We start from the raw sequence: 26,488 nt of genomic DNA on the forward strand, positions 1-26,488 counted from the left end.
TTTCAATGACTTTCAGTCCCTTCATTTTCCTCCTTCCCTTTGAAGGCACAGGTACTATATCATCTTCTGTGGTCATTTGCAGTGATTCAATGAAAGATTCCAAAGTACCATTTGCTAGATTTTGCCTTACTTCTATTCGACACATTCAGCAATATGTACAAAACATTATGTAAAAGTGCAGAAATATCTCACATTCCACAGGGTAAACACTACTTCTATTCAATTTTTTTTCTACTTCTAGTATTAAAAAACACATGTAAACTTTTGTTTTGATTAATTTTCAATAAAAAAAAAACGCTATATGGTCTTGGTGATAAATAAAATCTGTGGATGTGAGCTATTATAGGTAAAGGTCAAAGTTCATGACCTTTTGACCTCTGATGACTTTTTTACGGAATAAATTTGCTTATCATTTGCATGAACTTGTAGATCTTGACCTGACAATCATTTTTAAGTGCTCATTTGAAATATTTTGATGAAGAGTGGCAAAGCCAGAGCTATCTGAATTTTCCATACCCCTAATTTTCTGCCTCCAGGTGTAAAAGTGGGTGTGGTCAAAAAGTCCATGGTGATTGTCTTCCATCCCAATTTTTTTTGCTGGCAACATTAATTTTCTGACTTGTTAGACCCAGGACTACATGAAAATACCCCTTAAAGTAAATCACAAGGGCAGGGTGGGGTGAACCATGACCCCACTAGCCCATGGCCTATAAAGGGTTAAATGTTGAATGAGTGATTTCACAACACCAGGTGAATTTGGAAGCACCACTTCTGGCCTCAGATAAAAATGTAACTTTATTCATCAAGTCTTCAGGAGGCCATAGCATTTAACAAATAGCAATCCACTTCAAGTGAATGAAACTTATAACATTTAGTGTCCTCCTGTTACTGACAGTAATAAGCTATGTGCCTAACTAAACTGAGTTGTCGTACATTAAATGTCTGTATGAATAATACAGCTCAAGGATAATAGTGACCCTTAACTGGAAAGAACAGCAACTAAATATCTCCGCCAGCTGTAACTCGCACTATCAATGGATTAACATTCTCTTATTTTTATTTTAACAGGGTCTGGGAACCAATGCGTAGTAGCAGTCTGCATATAAAATCCTTGGATATTTAAGAAATGAAAAGTGTATCCTACCTCACCATCATCCTGCACATCCACTTCTTCATCAACAAACCCATCGAAATTGATCTGAAATACCATTTAAAGAGAAAATTAATTGTAATAACAATAACAACAATTATATTAATAATAACTAGCTGGACCCGTGAAAAATTCACGGAAAATATAAATAGTGTAAGCATCTGTAAATTGTGTACTGGTGCCATGAGAAATGTTTCTATATTCTGACAGTTAAAAGCGGCAGGCTGGCAGAATCGTTAGCACGCCGGGTGAAATGCTTAGTGATATTTTGTCTGTCTTTACGTTCTAAGTTCAAATTCTGCCTAGGTCAACTTTGCCTTTCATCCTTTCGGAGTCAATAAATTAAGTACCAGTTGCGTACTGGGGTTGATCTCATCAACTGCCCCCTTCCCCCCAAAAAAATTTCAGGACTTGTGCCTATAGTAGAAAAGTATATTTATTTCTTTATTGCCCGCAGAGCAATGAATTTAATATTTTTTTTAATGCTTTCATCCATTACTTGATACAAGAAAAATGAAATTGAAAAAATACTGACCAAAACAGAGAAATTGTAACTTAACAAAAAATATAGAGAGAGAAAGAAAAGGTTGTATTCGAAAGCCAAAAGATGTATTTTAGCTGAGGTGTAATTTTATAATTAAAACAAATTCAGAATTTAAATTTCAGAACATAAGACTTAACATGTTATCAGGTGTATGGCTGAATTCAAATGGATAGAAGACCTAAGACAAGTGTGTGTATGTGTGGGTGTGGCTGGGCCTTTAATAGCCAGGGATCAATTTCAGTTCAATCGTAGAAAGGAATTCAAATACCTATCAGCCACTCCTTCTTTCTCTCTCCCTTGCTCGATGCACACCTCAAATTTAAGTATCTTAATCCTCTCATTAAGATCGTTGCTCCTTCAGTGGCCCAGTAGGCATGGGTGTTGAGAAGTAGTAATACAACACATAGGTGGTGGTTTCAAATCTCTTCCAGAAATTACAAGAGATCTAGTTAAAAATTTTCATTTAAGCAACAAAATTTCTTTCAATAGTTTCTTTCTCTCAAGTACGTAAGAAAAACAAATTGGCATATTAATATTATTGATAATAATGAATGAATCACGACGGTGGTGGTGGTGTTGGTGGTTTCTTACATTGGAACTCTCATCTTTCTCTTCAATTAATAAAGAAGTTAATCTTGCAGAAGTTAATGAGAGACTAGCCCAAGAAGAAAATCTCTATTCTCAAACCATTTAACTGTATCCAGCAAGCAACTTCTTTTACCAAATTCACTAAGACCATCCTCTTTTCCCTGCTATAAGAAGAATTAGGTTGGTCCTCACAAGATAGCAGCTGTTCAACATAAACCCACAAATGAGTAATGCATGGACACAGAACAAGTGCATGCAGGATACTTTTGTCGCTCTGTACACAAAGAAGTTTGTGTGCTAGAGGTTCCAACGGAGCTACATCCAAAGAGTTTATCCCAAACAAGCAATGCTTCCCTCCCTTGTCAGAATGCTACAAAACCAAGGACTTTTGAAAATTATAATTCCCAATTTGATAGTTAAGGTCCCAAATTTGTAGGAGAGAAGCATCTTAAATAAAACTTTGTAAATTTCTGTTAGATATTTACATTTTATTGAATGAATCATAATTTTCTGTTCCATACAAATCTGGAGTGATTAATTGCAAAAGTCAGTCTTAGTGAATACTATAACCAAAACAGCCTGGTTCCAAATAACATGCATAGTATTTCCTACTTACTCAACCTGAATGTTTGAATTTACTACATTTTCTTCATGGTATGACTCTACTTGACCCAGACAAGTTAAGATTACTCAAGAACCACTAATTCTTCACAACCACTCTACCTATCCACTTCACTGTCTTTCTAATTTTGGTAGATAGGTTTAACACTATAAGGAATGAATAACTAGAATGACAGGTATACTTCTTACTGTTTTCTTCTGTGTCCAATTCATAGTGGTGTGACTGAATGAAAGAAGAGTATCAGTAGAAAATTTCTCCCAACAGAGACTTGTCAGCAAATAGAACAGATGTTAAAACCATAAGTAATGCTCTGAGAGGTCACCCTAAAGCTTGTACATAACCTTGTATATTTACATTCATGACCATCTGTCAAGAAAGAGATGTTTGCATGCATTATATGACCGGAAAGTTATCTCACCTAATTGCAGACAAATATTCTAGTCCTTTGTTAAGATGATGTCTATTAACCTTGCAAAGTTTTCTATTTGACACTACTCAACCAAAAGCACACCAACAAATAGAAACACCATTTCAGCTACCTTGTCTGTTTCCAGTTTCACACTGCATAAATACAAAACTTTCCAGATACATTTTCATGATCCACCTGCATCACAGGTAGAGTCACTATAGACTAAAATGGAAAATGTTCTTAATCAAATTCCTTTCATTACTCCCAAATATTCTGCTTTCATGCCAGCTCTCATCTTCCTATACTCTTTAATTGCTCTCTCTGTTTAGGTATCTATTCCAGCTTACAGAATGCCACAAGCGTGCCCTTATGCCTTTCTGTCTCTGCAAATTACTAACCTACTTCTTTTATTTTCAAATCAATTGATATGGAAATAATTATAAAGAACCACTTCCTTCATCATCTTGAATTTCTTTCTGCTAGATCCACTGGAGATATGCTTTCATTTATCATGTATTACTAGTTTCTTGTCCTTGAAAACATTAGTGAAAGCCTTACTGTTAGATCAGAAATCCTTCGTTTCTTACAAAGTAGTCTATTTATGGACACTTTAGTTTTTAACCTGATGGATTAGAAGTGTCCTGTCAGGCTACAACTTCCAAAGCATGTCAACTGGATTCTACATTTCACATTCTATCAATTTTTTTCAGGCTTCCTAATTTGTTTAGGTTTCCCTAACAAGCTTTTCAGTGTTACATTTAACTACAGAAACTTCTACTAATCTTCACTTTTTAATAATCTGTGGTACACAAGTTTCATCCACAATACAACCTCAACACTGCAAGATAGATATGCACTGCTTCTCTAAACAAAAGCACTGTAAGTATCTTCCTATAGGAACATGGCAACCTAGTCTCTTTTAACAGCACCCAGGCACTCATCACACATATAAAGGAAATAGTCTTATAATGCTATATTATTCTTCATCAGAAACAACAGAACTAAACCTTCAAAGTCACTGCAATCACACACCTATAGCATTGCTAAAACTCTAACTCAATGCCAAGGTTTCTTTTCACAGTCAGTAGATACTTTAGCCCTGATCAGTATTTTTCCCCACTCTATAAACTCAAGAGTAAATCCTTGTATCTCTGAGATAGTAGAAACACTCAGAGATGTCTATCCAGTATACTGCAATCACTAACCCAACAATGTGTTGTCTCATCTACTGCAACTTAACCTCCTTCTGCTTTTGTGACTCACTCAACAAACATCACACAAAACACTTTTCTGAATCCATTCTCTCGAACTCCCTCTTTACCATCTTTTCCCAACAATTATCAATCTACAGAGTTTCAAACATCAAGTTTTCCACTTCACAAATGTGGAAAGGCCTGTAAAAGTTACTGGCACCACCACCTTCAACTAAATCTTTTGAAAGAGTAACATGCACAGCTTTGCATCCTTAATTTCAACTTCCTATAACTTCTAATGTCGCTCCCCCATGAAATATTGACCCCCTTAAACTTCTCAAACAATTCCACATGGCCATCCAAAAGATATCATCATAGATCACAAGCACATTTTTTACAATGCAGAAAATAAAGCTTATAAATAGTTCATATTACTCTGTTCTCCAGTCTGTCAACCAGACTTGACAGTCGATACAGTTGTGTAGATAGAGTGGTCTGTGAAACGTTTCCACCAACTGAAAATAGAGAGAAAACATAACAGAAAATATTTCCAACAATAGTAGCAAAGAAATGACAGACATTTCAGAAACGAATATTTGTTTCAAATTTTGGCTCAAGTTCTGGGAGTAGAGGATAAGTCACTTACATCAACCCCAGTGCTCAACTACTACTTATTTTATCAACCCCAAAAGAATGAAAGGTAAAGTTGACCTCAGTGGAATTTGAACTCAGAATATAAAGAAGGATGAAATGTTACTACGCATTCTGCCTGGCATGCTAACATTTCTGCCAGCTCGCTGTATATTTCAGAAAACAAATATTAATATTTAATATCTAGAATAGTTACATTTATCTCCTGCTAATATTTATATCTATTGCCTAGTACTTTTTAATTCTAACCCAACCAGTACTTTTATTGAACCTCTTCTAAAATTTATGTACAACTGAGCTAATAGACATATCTAACCTCTTATAATAGACAGTAGCTTGGCAGAGTTATTGAAGTGTTAGAATACTTTTTCTGCCTTTGTTCCAGCACTCTACACTCAAAGCTCAAATTCCAATAGGGGATCAAATAAAATACCAGTTTGCACAGCAATGGATTTGTGAAATTGTTAGTGTCAAACAACATGCCTTGTGGTGTCTGCTCCTTTCCTTAGCATTCTGGTTTCAGATTTCACCTTGGGGTAGACAGCCAAGGCTTATTACTCTATCCACATCATATGTGGCCAGTATGACTAGGTAGACCTATAACCAAGGTAGATTAACTGGCATGGCATACTGAAACTTCATTTAGTGGATCAAAAATGTATTTATGGAATGGAAGCCAAGGAGAGAGGGAGGAATGGACAAACAGACAGACAGACAGATGAAACACTCCTAATATTAGTTTCAAATTTTGGCACTAAGCCAGCAATTTTGAGTGAGGGAGTTGGTTAATTACATTAACCCCAGTGCTCAAATGGTACTTATTTTATCAACCACACAAAGATGAAAGGCAAAGTCAACTTCACAGAAATTTGAACTCAGAACATAAAGACAGATGAAATGCCACTAAGCATTTTGCGCAGTGTGCTAACGATTCTGCTAGCTCACTGGTATATACACTCCTAATACTGACATCTATCAACGTTCTACACAAATCTTGAATGGATAACTTACCAACCAGCCAACATATATGTTTCTGCACTATGATAATAGATAATATGGTTGTAAATAACTTTAAATTATCCACTTTGTTGTACAAGCATAGCTTGGATGATTTCAGTAAATAGAGGAATTTAACTACTTTGCTGGAAACTAAATAGTTGATATTTCCCTGGCTAGTGATAATCAGGTTCACAAACTCAATTCAGTTACTTACCTAGAAACACAGTACAATAGTCATAGAAAGGATTGAGCTTGTGACTCTGTAGTCATTAGTTCCATTAAGTATACAACATTAACTAATAAAAGATTCTAGAAGATATGTGTTTTGTTATGACAATCTTATTAAAGCAGGAAGTTGTGGCTTACATTCTGTCTCAGTTACATTGCTGCTAGATGAGGGATTTGGCATTGACATCTGGCGCCTTGCTCTTCTGGCTACACGACCGGGGACAATAGCTGTGTTTACTACCTTTGAAGGAGTATCCATCATGACTGGAACAATATCTTCACTGAAAATAGAATACACAATCTTCATATATATATATATATAAGTCTAAATAGTATATGACTTATACCTCAATATACTACATACCCTATCAGTAATTTACCATTTACAATCTCTCTGTATTCCACAGCCTAGTACACAATTATGATACAGTTCAGTCTGCCATCATTATACCATATAATAAATAAGTGCTTCAGAATTGTCAACTATTTCAAGTATCTTATTCCAATAATTTTTCTTTGTACATGTAGAGTTCTGAAATTTTATAGATTCCCCTCTGAATTTGGTCAGCTAAGGCAACTTCTTTTCAATCACTATGGAAACTGTTAGAGCTAGAAAACACTGAGTGGAATAATTTTTTATTGAATTTTCATTTAGTTAATTGAGGATAGTCATAAGTCACAGATAAGGAGTTGACTTTATAATCAAGTTTGCAAGTTCCCTTCCACTGCATGACACTTTGGACAAGTGTTTTCTGGCATAGCCTCAAGCTGATCAATGCCTTACGAATGAAACTCATATACATTTGTGTATTCAGGCTAAATGTAATGAGGTTTTTTATAACTCCTTTTTCAAGAACAGCTTGATGTATTGGTGAACAGTCAATGGTATTGGTGAGCATAAAGATTAAAGCTGTTGTCGAAAAAAGCTACCTGGCAAGGAAGACTGGGTGTCAACTGAATATAGGAAAAGAGTTACCCATGTCATAATGATTTGCACCGGGTGTCAAAATGCCAGCATCATGACTGCTGCTCAATACCCTGTGAACACTGTGAAGGCTCTAAGACATGACATGGACATCGTGAAAATTAAGTTCCCCAAAACTGTGATGGTCTCTGGGTGTTTCCAGTGAGGGTGATGTCATGACACCCCACATCTTTGAACAGGGCACTAGGTTCATTTCAGATAGATATGTGAAACTGCTGGAGACTGTGATCAAACCCTGGATGAAGATGGTTACTGCTGGAAGGTCACATGTGAGGCAACAGAATTTGGCTCCTTGCCATACCTCCAGAAAGAGTCAGAAATGGTTGTCAGAGAATATCTACGACTTTACCAGCCCCAATTTCTGGCTTCCTAACTCCCACAATTGTAATCCCATGGATTATTTATGTTTGGGGTGCAGTTGAGAAAAATACCACCCACTCTGCCTACAACACCAAGGCTGAGCTGGTGGCCAAGAACAAGGTGTTCAAAGATCATCCCAGGGACAAAGTGTGGAACATGTGTGCCAGGTGCTGGAGCCATGGTAGAAGATGAGGGGAGTAAACTATTATCTCCTAACCATATATATCAAGTTGATATTTTTTGATTTTTTTAAATACTTTTATTTTTAGATGAGATAGTGTTTTCTTTTATGCAAACTGTCACATTTTGCCTGAACACCACATGCGTGCGTGTATGTTAAAATCTAACTGGAGCCTACGGGTCATTTGGCCAGGGTTTATCCTATATTTTTCTCCATTATTTGCTACAGTCACCTCATCCCGCCCACTCACCCAGTCCAAGCTTCTATATCACCACACCTATCTTCACCATCCTCAATGTCCCTTGAGGACATGGCCCAACACATCCTTGCCATCATATTTCTCATCCTTACTCCCTATATCTTACTCTGCAACTCACTTCTCTTTGCTTTTCAACTGGGTATCCATGTATCTACTCTATAGCAAGACACCTATGTCTATCCTCTCTTCACCTTAAATCTTTCAACTGACCCAAAGCCACATACCCTCAATACTACTCTCCACTCTCCCAGTCAAGGGCTACTTGTCTCACAAGGTACTTCGTGATCCTGTTGGTTCTGGTGCCAAGTAAAAAGCACTGGTGATAGTACCATGTAAGAAGTACAAGTGCTGGTGTCACATCAAAAGCACTGGAGATGGTACTATGTAAAAAGCACCCAGTACACTCTGTAAAATGGTTGGCATTAGGAAGTGTATTCAGCCATAGAAACCATGCCCAAACAGATTATGAAACCAGACAGAAATAGTTTTCTTTTTTTTTTCACTAATAATTTCAACCCTTTACTTCATCGTCATCATTTACCATCATCCATGCTGGAATGTGTTGGATGGTTTGACAAAATCCAATGAGCCAGAGGACTGCATAGGGCTCCAATATCTGCTTTAGTATGGTTTCTAAAGCTGGATGCTCTTCCTAATGCCAACCACTTTACAAAGTGGACTGGGTGCCTTTTTGCGGCACCAGCACAAGTGAAGTCATCAAGTAACTTTCAAGACAAACAAAAAAGCCCTATCAAGTTGGGGGGTCATACAGACATCCATTAAGCTCTGAAGACAGCATCCAAGTTGCTCTCAAAAGTTTTAATTTTGAGGTTATATCAAAAATGAAGTTGCATTATTTTTCTCAAACCTGAAATGGAAAAATGTTTTGAATGAAATTCTTCAAGTTTTTAACTCCTTTTATTTTGTTTGTGTGCTGTTCTTACATCAGTCATCATCATCATTTAACATCCATTGTTCATGCTGACATGGGTTGGACAGTTTGACTAGAGCTGGAAAGCAGGGGAGATGCATCAGACTCCAGTCTGATTTAGCATGGTTTCTATGGCTACATGCCCTCCCTAACACCAACCACTTTACAAAATGTGTTGGGCGCTTTTACATGGCACCACACAGGCACTTTTATGTGGCACCACCACAAGTGAGACCAGTCTTAATACTTTAACATCAGTATGTTTGAATTTTTTTATTTCTTTATATTAATTGATCCAATAAAAATTGTTTTGCAAAATATATTTTTTTAGATTATATGAAACAATTTTAAGTGCAGTAGACATGTTTTTTTTCACTTTGAAGATTGGGGAAAGTTCACTTTACTCAAAATGTTTTAGGGAATACCTTAAAAAAAAGATCTTCAATGAAATGTGCACATGGGTGTATGTGCATGTGTGCGAGAGAGAGCATGGGTGTGTGTGCATGCATGTGTGTGTGTTCATGTGTATGTCCTTATCTCTAATCCTAGAGAACTTTTAAGAATCAGTGTCTTTAACTCCAGTTTCATGGCATTAAGAAGCTGAGAGATTTACTTCTCCTATGCTAGGTTGCCAGTCTATCACAGGTTACATTTCCAGATTATCTGGTATCTATTCCCAGTAGCTATGGATTAACAAGCATCTGAACTGAGATGCATGTTTATCCATCAGAACAACAAGGACCATCTAGCCATATAGGGATGACAGATGACTTACACAGTGACTTTGTTAAAAGTAAAGATGAGATGTGCTCTGTCAATCTCACTCTCTCATCCATGACTATCTTCAATCATGTGGGAAGACCAGGTCAAGATGACAGAGGATGGAGACAGATGCAACAGCTGACCTAGATGTCTTACTTGCCTCATCTTAGTCTCTGCACTCCACAGTGCATTGCTGCAGTCACCTTCTCTTCCATTGAACCATTAATGATTCTTCCACACAATCCACCAGATTCAGTCTGCGATACATAGAATAAAATATACTGTACAAATGAAAAATAAAATGCTTACAGTGCATTTGCACTCAAGATGTATGAATCATCATCATCAGCATTATAATTTAATGTCCGTTTTCCATGCTGGTATGGGTTAGATAGTCTGAATGGGACTGATAAGCTGGAGAGCTGCACCAGGCTCCAGTCATCTATTTTGACTTGATTTCTGTGGCTGAATGCCCTTCATAATGCCAACCATTTAACAGAGTGTACTGGGTGTTTTTTTACATGTCACCAGTACAGGTGCCATCTGTAGTTCAATAGTATATTCACTCTGCCATTGCATTTCTATATGTTTTAATGTATCAAATCAAGTAGTACTCTTCCTAAAGAAACACAAGATTGTAATAGAACTTAAACCCATGGTCTAATGTTTACTTATGTGAAATTTAGAAGAGTTTACTTTCTAAACTCCAAGCAAAAACTGAAAAGCAAAATTGGAAGTTTTGCTCCCATACCTGAAAGTAAAACACAGACTAGAAGTTAATTTAATAACTTACTTTTGTTCTCTAGCTTGTTCATCTAAAGCATCAGAAGCATTCTCCATCGCTCGTTGAACAGCAGTAAACTGATTCAGAATCTCATGCAGTAAAAATCTGGTCACAAACTGTTCCTTTCGAGATGAGTCTTTGTATGTCTGAAATCATAATGAATAGAGTTTTTGTAAGAGACCTTTATCTTCATTACGGTTCATGAAGTCATAAACATGAATGATCAGCAAAACTACTTTTTTTGTCAACAATTTATATATTTCCTCTCCCTGCTAACTTAATCAAATGAAAAAAATCATTTCTTTAACTTCATGCTTCCATGCACACATCGACGATTTCTGTAACAAGGTTTATTTTTTATTACGTAATGTGTTTGTGTGTGTGAGACAGACAGACAGGCACATACATAGAGATGCATTTCCTCGATTTTAAGTGATCGGGTGCCAACCTCTCAGTTTAAAAAGTTGTAATATCCTATCCCATCCTTGATTTTGTGTTGTGTTTCAGTTATTTCCCTGACAACCCTATCGATAAAGACAAAGAAATATGTACCGCAGGACCATATTCAATGTGATTCAGTACTGAGATATATTCTAAGACAGTAAGGTAAATAATTAATCCAACGAGAGTTATCTCCCTTATCTAATTCAGCATTCTAAAAAATGACTGAAGTTCTAAACCAATGCAAGAAGCACATCTAGATGACATCGTCATCATTTAATGTCTGCTTTCCATGCTGGCTTTGAGCTGGACGGTTTGACATCGAGTTGGTCAGCTGGGAGCTGTACAGACTCCATTTGCCTGTTGTGGCATGGTTTCTACAGCTGGATGCCCTTCCTAATGCCAGCCACTTAATAGAGTGTGTTGGGTGCTTTTTACATGTCACTGGCACAGGTATGCTTACCCAGCACTAGCATGGGCACGTTTACACAGCACCATCACGGTTGTTTCTTATGCAGCATCAGTATCTGAAAAGACAAGCTTGTATGTATGGAAGATGATGATTTTACTTAGCTTGACGTGTAGCTTGACATGTCTTATCAAGAACAGCAAATCACCACATCTCCTGGTCCCTTGTCATTTCCTCAGTGAGGCCCAACCTTTCTCACCACTCTGTCCCATGTCTTCCTGGGTCTACCCCTTCCTCAGGTACCCTCCACAATTAGAGCTCGGCACTTCTTTACACAGCTGTCTTCATCTATACACATCACATGACCAAACCAGTGCAGTCTTCTCTCTTGCACACAACATCTGATGTGTCTTATACCCAGTTTTCCTCTTAAATCATTTACACTCTGTCATGCATGCACACTGACATTAGCCATCCAGCAAAGCTTGCTAGCTTCATTTCTTTCAAGCCTTTGCAAGTCCTCTTTAGTCAAAGCCCATGTTTCACTGCCATGTAACAGCTGTACATACACAGGCATCAAACAATCTGTCTTTCACTCTGAGGGAGAGGCCCTTAGTTACAAACAAAGGTAGCTCCTCTCTGAACTTAGCCCAGCCTGTTTTTACATAATGATAATGAGCCTATTGTATACAGTTGTCTACTAATTATTTTAAAGCTAGTCCACTTGAGACCAAGCTTACTAAAGTGCTCATATTTACATTAAAAGCTCCACTAAAATTTCATCATATCATGAATTAAATTTTGAAATTTGAACAGGTCAATACCACACAAAATCTCAAGATACTCCAGTATCTTGATGATAAGGAAAATTAATTGAAGCATAAATGCAGCCACAACATAAAGAGTTTACACTATGTTAAGATAGATCTATAACTATTTTAATATACATACGACTTGACAAAGCTAAACTGGGTTTCAGTACTATAAGCAAAAATGTAAAATGATGAGAGCCATTTGAAGAGAAATATTACTATTACTCAGCTCACTAAGAAACAGAGTCATTCCTTTCTATCCTTCTGGCCAAAACGAAAAATTACCATATTTGGAAACAGTTGAGGGCTGGCAACAAGAAGGGCGGCCCACCATAAAAAGTATGTCTCAACAAATTCTATCTAACCCAATGCATGGAAAACTAAACACTAAAACGGTGTGTGTGTGTGTGTGTGTGTGTGTGTGTGTGTGTGTGTATGTGAGAGAGAGAGAGAGAGAGAGAGAGAGAGAGAGAAAGAGAGAGTCACATCATCATTGTTTCAACATTTCCATGTCAGAAGGGAGGCTAGGCGACAGGTCTATTTAGCCAGAGGGGAAGCAGATAAGGAAAGATTTGCCAATGTTCTGTGCCGTGAGGACCAAAGACTCGAGGTATCTCGTGTTGCAAGACAGTGTAGGAGAGAGAATAGTGATGTTGTAGGAGAGAAATGTGTTCGCATGGATGATGGTACGCTTGCATTAAATGAGGATGCAAAGAAAGAGGTCTGGAGATGCCACTACGATAGATTGCTTAATAAAGAGAATGAATGGGAGAAAGAGAGCCTGCCGTATGTCGACCCAATAGAGGGACCAGCTATCCGAGTTGATAGTACCAGGGTAGATAAAGCAATTAAGAGTATGAAGACCGGGAAAGCCCCCGGCCCATCAGGAATCACTGCAGAGATGCTCAAAATATCTGGCAGTGTTGGCTATAGCCTAGTCACCCGTATTACGAACCAGGTGATACACGAAGGAGTCATACCCAATGACTGGTGTAGCAGCATCATAGTCAACTGCTACAAAGGTAAAGGTGACGCTTTAGATACAAATAATTACAGAGGCATCAAGCTGTTAGATCAGGTTATGAAAGTTACAGAGAGGGTCATAGCCCAACTAATTAGGGAGCGAATCAATTTAGATGAGATGCAGTTTGGGTTCGTGCCAGGTAAAAGCACTACTGATGCCTTATTTCTAGTGAGACAGTTGCAGGAGAAATACCTAGCTAAGGATAAACCTCTGTACCTGGCTTTCGTTGACATGGAGAAAGCCTTTGACAGGGTCCCCCGATCCCTTATCTGGTGGTCAATGAGGAAACTTGGGATAGAAGAATGGTTAGTGAGAGCTGTGCGAGCCATGTACAGAGATGCTGCCAGTAAGGTGAGGGTTGGAAATGAGTACAGCAATGAATTCCGGGTAGAGGTAGGGGTCCACCAAGGTTCCGTCCTCAGCCCCCTCTTATTTATCATAGTCCTCCAGGCAATCACAGAGGAGTTCAAGACAGGTTGCCCCTGGGAGCTCCTCTATGCTGATGACCTTGCCCTAATTGCGGAGTTACTATCAGAACTAGAGGAGAAGTTTCAGGTGTGGAAGCAAGGTCTAGAATTGAAGGGCCTTAGAGTCAACCTAGCTAAAACCAAAATCCTAATAAGTAGGAAGGTAGATAAAACACAAACCCCTTCAGGTAGATGGCCCTGCTCAGTATGTAGAAAAGGAGTAGGTAGTAACTCTATAAGATGTACCCGGTGCAAGCTATGGACACATAAGAGGTGCAGCAACATCAAAGGCAGGTTAACTAGCAAGTTAGTTTTTGTTTGCGGCAGATGTTCAGGTGCAATAAAGACTGTAAACAAACAGGAAACAACTTCTATCTCATTCTAGGGTGAAAAACTAGAGGTAGTTGATAGCTTCCGCTATCTGGGCGACCAAGTTAGTAGTGGGGGTGGGTGCGCTGAAAGTGTAGCTGCTAGAATAAGAATAGCCTGGGCAAAGTTTAGAGAGCTCTTACCCCTGCTGGCGACAAAGGGACTCTCACTCAGAGTAAAAGGCAGACTGTATGACGCATGCGTACGAACAGCCATGCTACATGGCAGTGAAACATGGGCTGTAACTGCTGAGGACATACGTAAGCTCGCAAGGAATGAAGCCAGTATGCTCCGTTGGATGTGTAATGTCAATGTGAATACCCGTCAGAGTGTAAGTATCTTGAGAGAAAAGCTCAACATTAGAAGCATCAGTTGTGGTGTGCAAGAGAGACGATTGCGCTGGTATGGACATGTGGTGAGAATGGATGAGGATAGCTGCGTGAAAAAGTGCCACACCCTAACAGTTGAGGGAACCCGTGGAAGAGGTAGGCCCAGGAAGACCTGGGCTGAGGTGGTGAGGCAAGACCTTCGTACATTGGGCCTCACCGAGGCGATGACTACTGACCGAGACCTTTGGAAATGTGCTGTGTGAGAAGACCCGGCAAGCCAAGTAAGATCGTTGCCAGTGGACTGGTTCTTGTGCGGGTAGCACATGAGATGCACCATTTTGAGCGTGGCCGTTGCCAGTACCGCCTGACTGGCTCCCGTAGGATTTTCGAGCGAGACCGTTGCCAGTGCCCCTGGACTGGCTTGTGCGGGTGGCACATAAAAGACACCATTTCGAGCGTGGCCGTTTTCGTGCGGGTGACACGTAAAAGCACCCACTACACTCTCTGAGTGGTTGGCGTTAGGAAGGGCATCCAGCTGTAGAAACTCTGCCAAATTAGACTGGAGCCTCGTGTTGCCATCCGGTTTCACCAGTCCTCAGTCAAATCATCCAACCCATGCTAGCATGGAAAGCGGACGTTAAACGATGATGATGATGATGATGATGTGTGGGACAGACAGTTTTTACTAAGGCAAATTTTCTAGGGCAGGATGCTTTTCCTATATAATGTTTCAAAAACAGAACATGAAAAAAGTACCAGAATGTCATATATTCAACAATTCTAACTTAATATGTTAATTAAGTGTTTTTAATAACAATGTTGAGTGTAATGAACCTAAAGCCACATGATTACAAAGCAGCATTTTAAGGACACAACTACATCTTGGCCTGCAGGGCCACAGCCACACAGAGGCACTGCTTTGAAGGGCTTTAGTTAAACAAATCAACCCCAGTACTTGTTATTTTAAAGTCTGGTATTTATTCTAATAGGATCTTTTGCTGAACTGTCAAGTTATTGAGACATAAACAAACAACACTGGTTTTCAAGCAGCTAGAGACAAACACACAAACACACACACACACACACATATATATATATATATATATATATATCATTAACATCATCATCATTTAGCATCTGTTATCCATGCTAGCAATGGGTTGGACGGTTTGATTGGAACTGGTAAGCCAGAGAGCTGTACCAGGCTCCAGTCTGTTCTGGCTTGGTTACTACATCTGGATATGGAGATATATATATATATATATATATATATGAACATCATCATCATCATCTAACATTCAACTTCCATGCATGCATGGGTAGGACAGGAACCAGCCAGGTAAAAGACTACTCCAAGCTGTTGTGTCTGTTTTGGCAAGGTTTTTACAACTGAATGCCCTTCCTTACACCAACTGCTCTGCAATGTAGACTCAGAGACATGGCACCAACACAGGCGAGGTCAGTTTTGATGTGATTTTTACAGCTGGATGCCCTTCCAAATACCAACCACTTCACAGTGTGGACTGAATGTTTTTTTATGTGGTACCAGCACTAGCAGGGTCACCAAGTAATTTGCAAGACATGAAATTTTGAGATTGGTGGGGAGCATTGGAGGAAGAGATCTTATGTCAGATAGTAAAAGGTTAGAGAGTGACAAAGAAATAGAGGCAGAAACAGGTGTCTTGCTATAGAAGTACATGGTTAGCCGGTGAGAGAGAGAGAAAGAGAAGGAGAGGAAGAAAGAGAGGGGAGAGAGAGGTACAAGAAAGAGGACAGAAACAGGCGTGCTGATGTAAAGGAGATACTAGGTTACCTAGCCAGAAAGAAAAGCAAGAGAAGAATCGCCACATCAATATGGCTGTTCAATATTACTACTGTTTAATACCAGGCAGATCTTCCACTAGCTGGCTATAGGTGCAGCCTCACCCAGTATATATTGCAAGCAAGAAAGTAAACCCCCACCACCCTCTAGCAGACAACAGGATCATGAGACCAACTCAGCTTGAAGCTAGTTTTACTTATCCTCAGTTGCAAACAGAGAGATGGCCAGAATCCTCTTCAGGAAGCAATACATAGAAAACAAAGCAACCATATATATATATATATATATATATATATATATATATATATATATATATGCTTTTTCTATTATAATTGAAACACGTAAAATTTTAAAAAGTAGAAAGAAGTATCTTTGTAATGAATAATATTGGGTTGGCAAGAAAGTAATTTCGGTTTTTTAATGTCATTTTTGTCCATACAATGAATGAACTTTAATCAATTATATATTTTCCATTTTGTTCAATGACCTTTTGCCATCTTTCTGGCAACTTCATGATTCTGTGCTCATAGAACTTCTGGTCCTTATCAGTCAAAAACTGAAACAAGTGCAATTTCAGGTCACCATCATTATTGAAAGTTTTACCATTCAAAGAATTTTGCAAACAGATTCAATTATGGCTTTGATTCAGTAATCATCATCTTCAGTAGGGCGACCAAAATGTTGATCATCTTTGAGTGAAAAATCTCCAGAATGGAATCTTTTAAACCATTTCTGACATGTGCATTCTGTTAAGCAATCAACACCATAAACTTCACATATCTCTTTGTGAGCCTCAACACCTTTTTTGCCTTTAAGGAAATAAAAAAACAAAATATGGCGAAAACATTCGTTTTTGCACTCCATGTTAAAATTGACATTGAATTAACAGCTGTAAACAAAATTACGCACAACTTGCTTCTAAAGTAAACTAAACGTAATGGCTTTCAAATGTCAAAAGGAAAAAATCATAACATTGACAAAAGTCATTCAAAAAGATCATAACACTATTTGTGAAAAACGAAATTACTTTCTTGCCAACCCACTATAATCAATGTTTGAAACAATAATTTTGTGCAGATTTAATATGATCTGCATTCAACTAATTAGCCACTAACTAGGTGCTTAATTTCCCAGGCAATGCTAGGTATTCTTCTACATATTTAATACACAAATAATTTTAAAAACTAACAAGAAATAATTATGTAGAGAAGAAAAAAATCTATGAATGACTAATATGTTATTTTCATTTTTTAAGCAAGCACGAGACAACAGCAGATATTTTTGTCTTATTTGACCTCATCAAAAAAAAATCAGCTTCATAATACTTTTATCAACACTTTTACTGTAAAAATTAAGATATATCACTCAAAATTTCATTACTCTTCACTGCAGAAAGTACTTTTCTAAACCAATCTATCTTTTGTTGAGGAATGTCATGTTTGAAACTATTTTTTGTGAAGATATGTTAAGTTTACTGAGGTAACACGACTTGCAGAAAATACCACCATCTTAAAGAGTCCATTAAACATCATCATCCCAGATACCATCAAATTTAATTTCACAGTTAAAGGATCAAAGATTTTACCCAATCCTTCCTAATCCAGGTAGAAAACATCTGGAATTCTTGTTCTGATCTACAGATGTTGATCTCTGGAAGTTCAAACTGAACATCAACAGCATCAATCATTACATTTTGTTTGGTTAACCAGTGGTTCTCAACCAAAGTCCATATGGCCCTGGATGTCCATAATAAGGTTTTTGGGGGTCCACACAACAAAATGGTATATTGGGGATCCACAGTAGCATTTTAAGGGCCCCTGAAAAAATTTTGTTTTAGATGTATGAATTGGTATGTATGCATTGTATGTATTGCAAGAAATGGCTAGATTTGTTTCTCTAATGTTCAACCTGTACAAGTTAATATGTGAAAATCAAAATAGGAATTTTAAAATCTGTTTCTATAAAACTAGTTTTTAAACACTGAATAGCTATGGGAATCCATCAGAATAAAATAGTAATCAAAAGGGTTCATAGATTTAAAAAATGGTTGAGAACCCCTGGATAAGACCAATAAAGGGCATAAGTGTTTGCCCTGCTCTTCTGACAAATTGAAAAGGAAAAAGAAAAGAAAAATGTGTTTCTTCATTTCAATAAAAGTAAACAAAGTAATATCCTTTTCCTTAAATTCAAAGACAAAGCCATGTGGTGTGTTATATTCATCCCCAAGATATTCTCAATCAAGAAACACAAAAAGTAGCTTATTTGGAGGAGAGTTTCAAATAATTCTTTTTTTTATCTTTTATTGTTTTACTTGCTTCAGTCATTGGATTGTAACCATGCTAGAGTACCACCTTGAAGAGTTTTAGTGAAACAGAACGAACCCAGTACTCATTTTTTAAGTCTGATATTTATTGTATTGATCTTTTATACCAAACTGCTAAATTACTAGATGTAAACAAAACACCACTAGTTGTCAACTGGTGGGATGGGACAAACACAGGCACAAAGACACATACAACAGGCTTCCACACAGTTTCCATCCACAAGACATTGGTCAGACTGTTATGGAACAAGACACTTGCTCAAGGTGTTGCACTGAACTCAAAATCACATGATTGCAAAGTGAACTTTTTAACCTCACAGTCATGCCTGCACCTAAATTAGAAATTATTATCATTAAAACAAAAGCCTAAATAACATATTATTTTAAATAAGTGCAGATAGTAACAGCAATAAAATCAACTCAAACATCAAAATGACTCACCTGATATAAAATTCAATATTTCAATCATAAAACCATGCAAAATTAAATTTTGCTTTCTAGAATCTTCTTTTTCTTTTACTGAATCTTCTGTTTCCTCTTTTTTTTTTTAATATTACTGTTCAAAAATAAATTGTTTCTAATTTATAAAATAATTTTTATTTTTAAATTACATAATTTTTTCATGTTCTTGTGACAAGTGTTCTTGAGGAAGAGATAGGCCCAAACAATAATCCACTCGTGATTTTTCAACAAAACTAGTTTCTGCCACTTCAGCCACTACCTCAGTTGGAAATTATGATCTCACATCTTTCCTATAGCCGCTCACTAATATATGGCAATGCTCCTCATCAAAAGTAACTGTGGTTACTCTTGCCCTGAAGCTTGATCATTACATCAATCACATTTTCTAACCATTCCTATAACCAGGTTTACATAAATATGACAATTTCATACAATGGTAGGATGCTAAAAAGTAGACTATGGAAGTAAGTTAAGCTGGTGAAAGGACTTTTAAGTCACTAATGACTCACAGATATCCAGTTTACTATCACTTACAAATTCCTTAAATAAATTTGAACTAATCTCCTGAAGCTGAGACAACAAATTTATTCCTCTGTGTGGAAGACAGATAAATTACAAAATCGTTGACTTACTTGAGAGGTAGAAAATAAGACACTGGTCATATTGGAGTTGAGGTCATCAAGTACAGCATAAATATCTTTAAACGCTCCAAGATGTAAAGAGAAGTAAGCACAGAGCTCTTCCGTATCAATGTTACTGAAAAATACATATTATAAAATTCTCATAAAATGATGATGAAAGTGAATTAGATACAAAATCCATTCCATTTCAAGATTAAAGTATTGTTTGAATATTAACATTTAAAGTAAAAGTAATATTACAAAGATTACATAAAATGAAATGAAAGTTATATTGTAAAAGATTGAAAAGTTTATCCCTAAAAAATTTATTAAAGAATTATTGTATATTTATAGAATAAGATAAACATTGTATATCTATAGACTAAATCAAATATCCAAATCTAAATTTTACTAATATTTAAAGCAGTTCTTTTCATAGCTAAAACAATATTATTAAACACTACAACACAGGACTCAAATACTGCTTACATAGTTATAATGGTAGCTAACAAAAGATCTATGTGGCGAGCCAATCTGCAAAAAATAGCTGCCAGAACTTCCTCAAAACACAACCACCAACTTAAGAAATAGTCCATTAAACAACATCATCTCTTAAAGAGATGGTCATGGCTAAAATACCTTTGATTATATGTTTTCTCAATTAGGTTTGACCTAGGGTTAAACAATAACATTTGAATTATTACTCCCACCACAAAAAAAAAAGTGGTTTGTGAAACAGAATCACTTCAATTAATGACCCAATCGTGAAGATATTTTATCTTTCTCTCTCTCTCTCCCTCTCTCACACACACACACGCACACACACACACACATACATTGCAATAATGAATACATGTTAAGGGCAAAATGTGTCCCTGAAAAACTTATCATTAAGTAAAATTTATTTCCTCGTTGATTACCATGTTATAAAATAATGCATTCCAATGGATATCTTCAAAGAAAACAACAAAAGTAAAAGAAGCAAAATGACCACTTTTATGCATTAAAATACCAATTTCTAAATATAGACAGTATAATATGTAAACATAAAATCATTTGAAGTGAAACACATCCACAAAAGCTACCAACTACTGTCTGAGGTGTTATGATGGAACGTACATTACTGAGAGAATAAGGGACACCTCTATCTTACAGTTCATCACCATTAACATCTACAAATTGACAAAGAACTTATCCAAAATTGCTGGGTGTTTATTATTTACATTATTTACATTTGATGAATATTTGTCCTCATCTTGTTTGTTGTTAACAGAATGTTTTGGCTGATGTACTCTCCAGCCTTCATCAGGTGTTCTGGGGGAATTTTGAACCTGGGTTCTCATTCCTCAAGTATTTTTCAGATGTTGTTGTTCTTATTATTATTATCAAGGTCACTGCTTGGAATCGAACTTGGAATCTTGGGGTTAGTAGCCTGTGCTCTTAACCACAATGCCATATGTCCATGGGCAATTATAAGGTGAATTTTAGGGCTTGCAAATCTAATATTTTCCTGTCCTTCCTTAATACTGGTTCCCATATGCTACTCATATCTGCATTAGGTCTGCTTCGGAGATTATTATGACCTAGCATATGTGCTGCCTCTTTAGTTTTCATATTTTCCAGTGGTATTCTCTATCTATTATTTTAACTTCATCCTACAGGGGGAGGCGGTCTCCATTTATCCATACATGATCAGCTATACCTGATTTATCAATATTTCCTTGTGTCACAGCTTTGCAAAGTTCCTCTACCCTTATTCTGAGGGGGCGACATGTTTCACCTATGTATAACCTACCACAGCTGCATAGGATGGAGTACACACAGTCTTTGGTCATATTCTCTTCTATTGGTGGGTTAACTCGAAGGAGATATTTGCGAAGTATTGTATTACTCTTGAATACTGTCATGATGTCGTATGGGCCGCATATCTTTTGTATCTTTTCGGAGAGGCTTTCACATAGGGTAGACAGACTGTGGACAGTTTATTGGTTTCATCCTCTCTTTTCTTCATAATTGGAGTAGATAGTATGGTTTTGGGGGTAGTTGTTGCTTAACAGATTGTTACTTAGCTTGATTATTTCTTTGTGGTATGTATCAGGATCACTACTTATATTCTTTGCTCGATGCTTTAGGCACTGAGCAATCCCTATCTTTACATTGTATGGATGGTGGGAATTGAAGTTGAGGTATCATCCAGTGAAGGTTGGCTTGTAGTATATGGATGTCCTGGATCCATACTTGCGGTATACAGATGTCCTGAACCATTGCAAAGCTGTGACACAAGGATATTGATAAATCAGCTGATCATGTATGGAAATAACAACAACATTGGAAAAATACCTTAGAACACCTAATGAAGAGTACATCACTCAAAATATGTTAACAACAAACAAGATGAGGACAAATATCCATCAAATGTAAGTAATGTAAATAATTACATAATTCCTCATCTCTCAAATATAGAACTGTATTGTTTATGGTGCATTATCTCTTCCCCTGTTCCCTCCCCCTCTATATATCTTGGCAATACCCTGCCACCATTCATCTCTCTCTTCCTGAATCTACCAGCCCATCTATGCCCTGATCCCCATCCCTTGTGAGTATACCCTGGCACTTACCATCATCCATCTCCTGCTCTTACTGTCTCCTACTTTCTCTTTCCCTTGATCTTCCCTCTTCATGTATCTCTTCTACAGAAACAAACCTATTTCTGCCCTCATTCTTGGTCACTCTCTCTCCCTCCTTTTGCTCCTACCTCTGGCTAGGTAACCATGTATCTCCTTTGCAGCAGCACACCTCTTTCTTGTTACCCCCCCCCCCCTCTCTCTCTAGGTAACCATGTCCCTCCTCTTCAGCACCACACCCGTTTCTGACCTTATTCTTGTTAACTCTCACTCGCTTTCTCCCTCTCTCTCTCCCTCTCTTTGGCTGGGTAACCATGTACCTCCTCTACAGCAAGACATCTGTTTCTCCCTCTCTGTCACACTCTAACATTTGACACATGATCACATTTTCCAATACCCACTCCCCTCTCAAAAATTCCTAGTCTTGCAAAGTTACTTGGTGACTTTGCCAGTGCAGGTGCCACTTAAAAAGTACCCAGGCCACACTGTAAAGCGGTTGGTATTTGGAAGGGCATCCAGCTGTGAAAATCATGCCAAAACTGACCTCACCTGTGCAAGTGCTACATAAAAAGCACTCAGCTCACCCTGCAGAGTGGTAGGTGTTACGAAGAGCATCCAGCCATAAAAATCATACCAAAACAGACACAGAATTATGGTGCAGGCTCCTACCTGGCTAGCTCCTGTCAAATTGTCCAACCCATGCCATCATGGAAGGAGGACGTTAAACAATAATGATGAAAGTTCAGTGCAGGAACTGAACTCACTGTAAAAATAATAAAGACCACTGCCACATGAACAATACCTTCACCAATACCAAAACCAAAACCACCACTACCCTCAAACCATCAGCTTTTAAATAACCAATAAGCAACAGCAATAATAGTATCACCTTCATTGCAATGTCTGTAGCTACATATTTTCTATGCCAACACAGTGGGTGTGTGTCTGTATGTCATCAATAAAAACTTTCAGACCTTCCAACACTTTAGCAATATTCTTTGCTGTCAACTTAAATGTAGTTGTTACAATTTCCATATTCTCGCATCTGTATTTCCTGATTTCTTTTATTCAAATAACATCAACTCCTTGATAAATAAACTTTCTCTATAGCAGCATGTCAACCACATCATTCTCTACGACATCCTACATCATTTGCAAGTGTCACAATATCTTTCTGAATTTGATGTAGACTTTCAGCTTGTGGAAAACTTGTAAAATCAGGGAAACAGGCTGGCCATATATTTTTTGATCCATGTACACATTAGATCTATGAAAAAATAAGGTCTAAGCAGTTGAAGGAGTAACTTCTTGAGCACTTAATTTTCTTTCTATTGTCATGTATTATTCTCATTGTAGACATTGCAAACTTTAATATTTTGGCAAGGTAGTTGATTGTTTTCTTTCACATCAAGCTTTTTTAAAACATCAAGTTTAATATGCAATATAATCCTTTTAATTTCCTATTTGCACTATGACTACTTAATGACTTCTTTCCAAACAACTTGAATTGTAATAGTAAGTGCTGTCAAATTCTTATGTGTGTAAGAATGGATATGAGAAGCTGAAAAGGTGAAGGAGTGAGGTGGAAAGAAGAACTGTATGATGGGTACTTTTCCCCCTTCTGCTTCTAACTTGATCCATATAAACTTCACACTCTGCTCACATACAGACACACTCCCACTACATTGCAATCAAGGTGATACTATTATTGCTGTTGCTTATTGGTCATTTAAAAGCTAGTGGTTTGAGGGTAGTGGTGTTGGTGGTTTTGGTTTTGGTAAAGGTATTATTCATGTGGCAGTGGTCTTTATTGTTTTTGTTAATTGTATTGTTGCTGTTTACACTTAAGATCAAAGATATTTCATTCTAAATTTAAAATACACCAGAGCACCACATAACTGCATGTGATTTTTTTTTGTTTGTTTTTTCATTTCAGATGGTGTTGCTTATCATGTTCATACTATTGTTATTGTGAGCCATAATTATTTTAATCTCCCTGTTTAGATGGACATATTTTGTACACGGTCCTTACTAAAAAAACAAATAAAAAGAAATGTAAGTCACTAATTAAGAGCTATCACATACCATTGGTCCCATAACTGTTTTGGTTCTAAAGAGCTTTAAATTAATCTCTCTGATTGTAATTATTTGTTTCGGTTAAAGATTTTAAGCTTAATTTTCTCTAATTAATGAAAACTTACTATATTGCCTAACAAGAACATTCACCTCTAATTAAATTTCTATCACAACATGCAATTTCCATTTATTGACTGTAACTAACTTCATCGTTAATCTTGTTTGTACTTTCAGGTGGGGAGCATTCTTATTTTTCATTTTTATATATTTCATGATATTAGTGATAAATTAGCAAATGAGACTGATTCTACATATTTGAAAATATTCGTGTCTAATCATTAATTGAAGTATTTTGAATTAGGAAAATCAAATAAAAATACAATTGCAGCATGGAAGGTGTTTATAACCCATTTAAAAACACACAAAAACTGTTAGATTCACTTCAACATTTAAATTTAATTTGTCAAAATATTTCCATCGCTTTGAAACCGCGACCTGTTCACTGACAAAATTCCAAGATGCAGCACAAAATTTTGTCAGTGAACAGGTCACAGTTTCAAAGTGACGAAAATATTTTGACAATCTAACAGTTTTTTTGTGTGTTTTTAAATGGCTTATAAACACCTTCCACACTGCAATTGTTTTTGTTTCAGCACACAATCTCAGATCAGGTCGCTTGCTATGCAAGTACATCTCTGTAATTCCCAAATAAAAATAGTTCTATTCTTAATTAACTTTCTAATGAACACAACATTATCAAAATGATTTTTATCATGAAACATCTTCAATCCTAAATTAATGTGAAAGTCTCAACTCATATGTAATGAAATCATTCATCCAGTGAAGTAAGCAAATTATTACTTAATGATTCTCTCATCACTACTTCAGCAAGTATGGTACAGACTATGCTTTGCAGATGAGGTCAGCATGAGACCAAAACATACCTTGAGCTGACCAATATTTGCTAAACAAATGAAAGCAATATCAATCATTTTATTAACAACTATTTCAAGTTAACCTTTTTGAAAGCATTGAATATATTAATACTAAATATTAAGTGTAAGATGATTTCAATCAAAAATAACAAATAGCAATTCCACTGATTTCTTCTTCACTAATTATACTTTCAGCCCTAAAATAATTTTCTAACCTTAACACTGTCTCTAACAGTAACAGAAAAAGATTAAGACCAGCAGTTACACTGTAGGTAAAGTAAAACTGTCTACAACAGCATTATCAGTGCTGTTATCATCACCATTTCCAATGCAGCAATGAGCATCATAACACAATGGCTAAGTTCTCAGTTAGATGAATTCATAGACCAGCTATGGATTATAGGGGAAATTGCATTATGTTGCTCATACTCATAGGAAAGAGTATCACAACCTTTAAAATTCCTCTTTTCAATTAAGCCACACATGAAAACTTCTCTGTTGTAAAAATTTCTTTTGACTAACAATGTGACCTTCTCTGTGAGTAGTGGATTTCTTACTGGTTCTAATTTTATCAACGTTCAAAGATTAAAAGGGAAAAACCACTTGTAATGAAATGTTAACTTAGAACAAAAACATTTTCTCCACTAAAAAAATTAAAATAGCCCATCTTAGAAACCAGAATTATTATAAATAGAACCCCTTCATTTAGAATATGCCTACTTTTGGGATGCTAATGACAATCCTAAACCATTATATAAATATGGAAATTTCTTGAACATGTGGCAACTTCAAGAATTTTGGCTTACAAGAAGAAATTTACAAATGGCATGAAGGATGTTGTCAACCACTTGAACCATTTTCTTCACATTCATATGTATCAAAATTCTATTTACAGCAGTTTCACATTCAAGAACCCATAATTATTCAGTTACATTTCAAACAAGTTAAAAACCAAATTAATATCTACATTCAGATATCTTTCAAATACTTCAGAGGAAACATTTAAACAATCTGCCAGTCACTAATACATGCAAAAGATTTATAACCCAATTCAACATTTTCTGATTCATTAACTTGCAAAATTAAACAAAACTAAATTTGTAGCTCAAACTCATTCAAAGATAGAATA

At 36.7% G+C, this 26,488-nt stretch overlaps 1 protein-coding gene across 3 annotated transcripts in view; it reads right to left on the reverse strand.

The window, feature by feature from the left end:
* LOC106870831 (N-terminal EF-hand calcium-binding protein 1) overlaps positions 1–26,488 on the reverse strand; it is a 125,627-nt gene that overhangs the window by 20,507 nt on the left and 78,632 nt on the right. For all 3 annotated transcript variants that reach the window (XM_014917055.3, XM_052970315.2, XM_089358088.1), the window contains exons 4-8: positions 19,737–19,860; positions 10,656–10,792; positions 6,523–6,665; positions 4,942–5,021; positions 1,145–1,198 (exon numbers count right to left, since the gene is read on the reverse strand). In XM_014917055.3, the coding sequence (XP_014772541.1) occupies positions 1,145–1,198; positions 4,942–5,021; positions 6,523–6,665; positions 10,656–10,792; positions 19,737–19,860 (538 nt within the window). The remainder of the gene's footprint in view (positions 1–1,144; positions 1,199–4,941; positions 5,022–6,522; positions 6,666–10,655; positions 10,793–19,736; positions 19,861–26,488) is intronic.

This window comes from Octopus bimaculoides, chromosome 1, assembly GCF_046866305.1.
Source record: "Octopus bimaculoides isolate indiv1 chromosome 1, ASM4686630v1, whole genome shotgun sequence".
Lineage (NCBI taxonomy): Eukaryota > Metazoa > Mollusca > Cephalopoda > Octopoda > Octopodidae > Octopus > Octopus bimaculoides.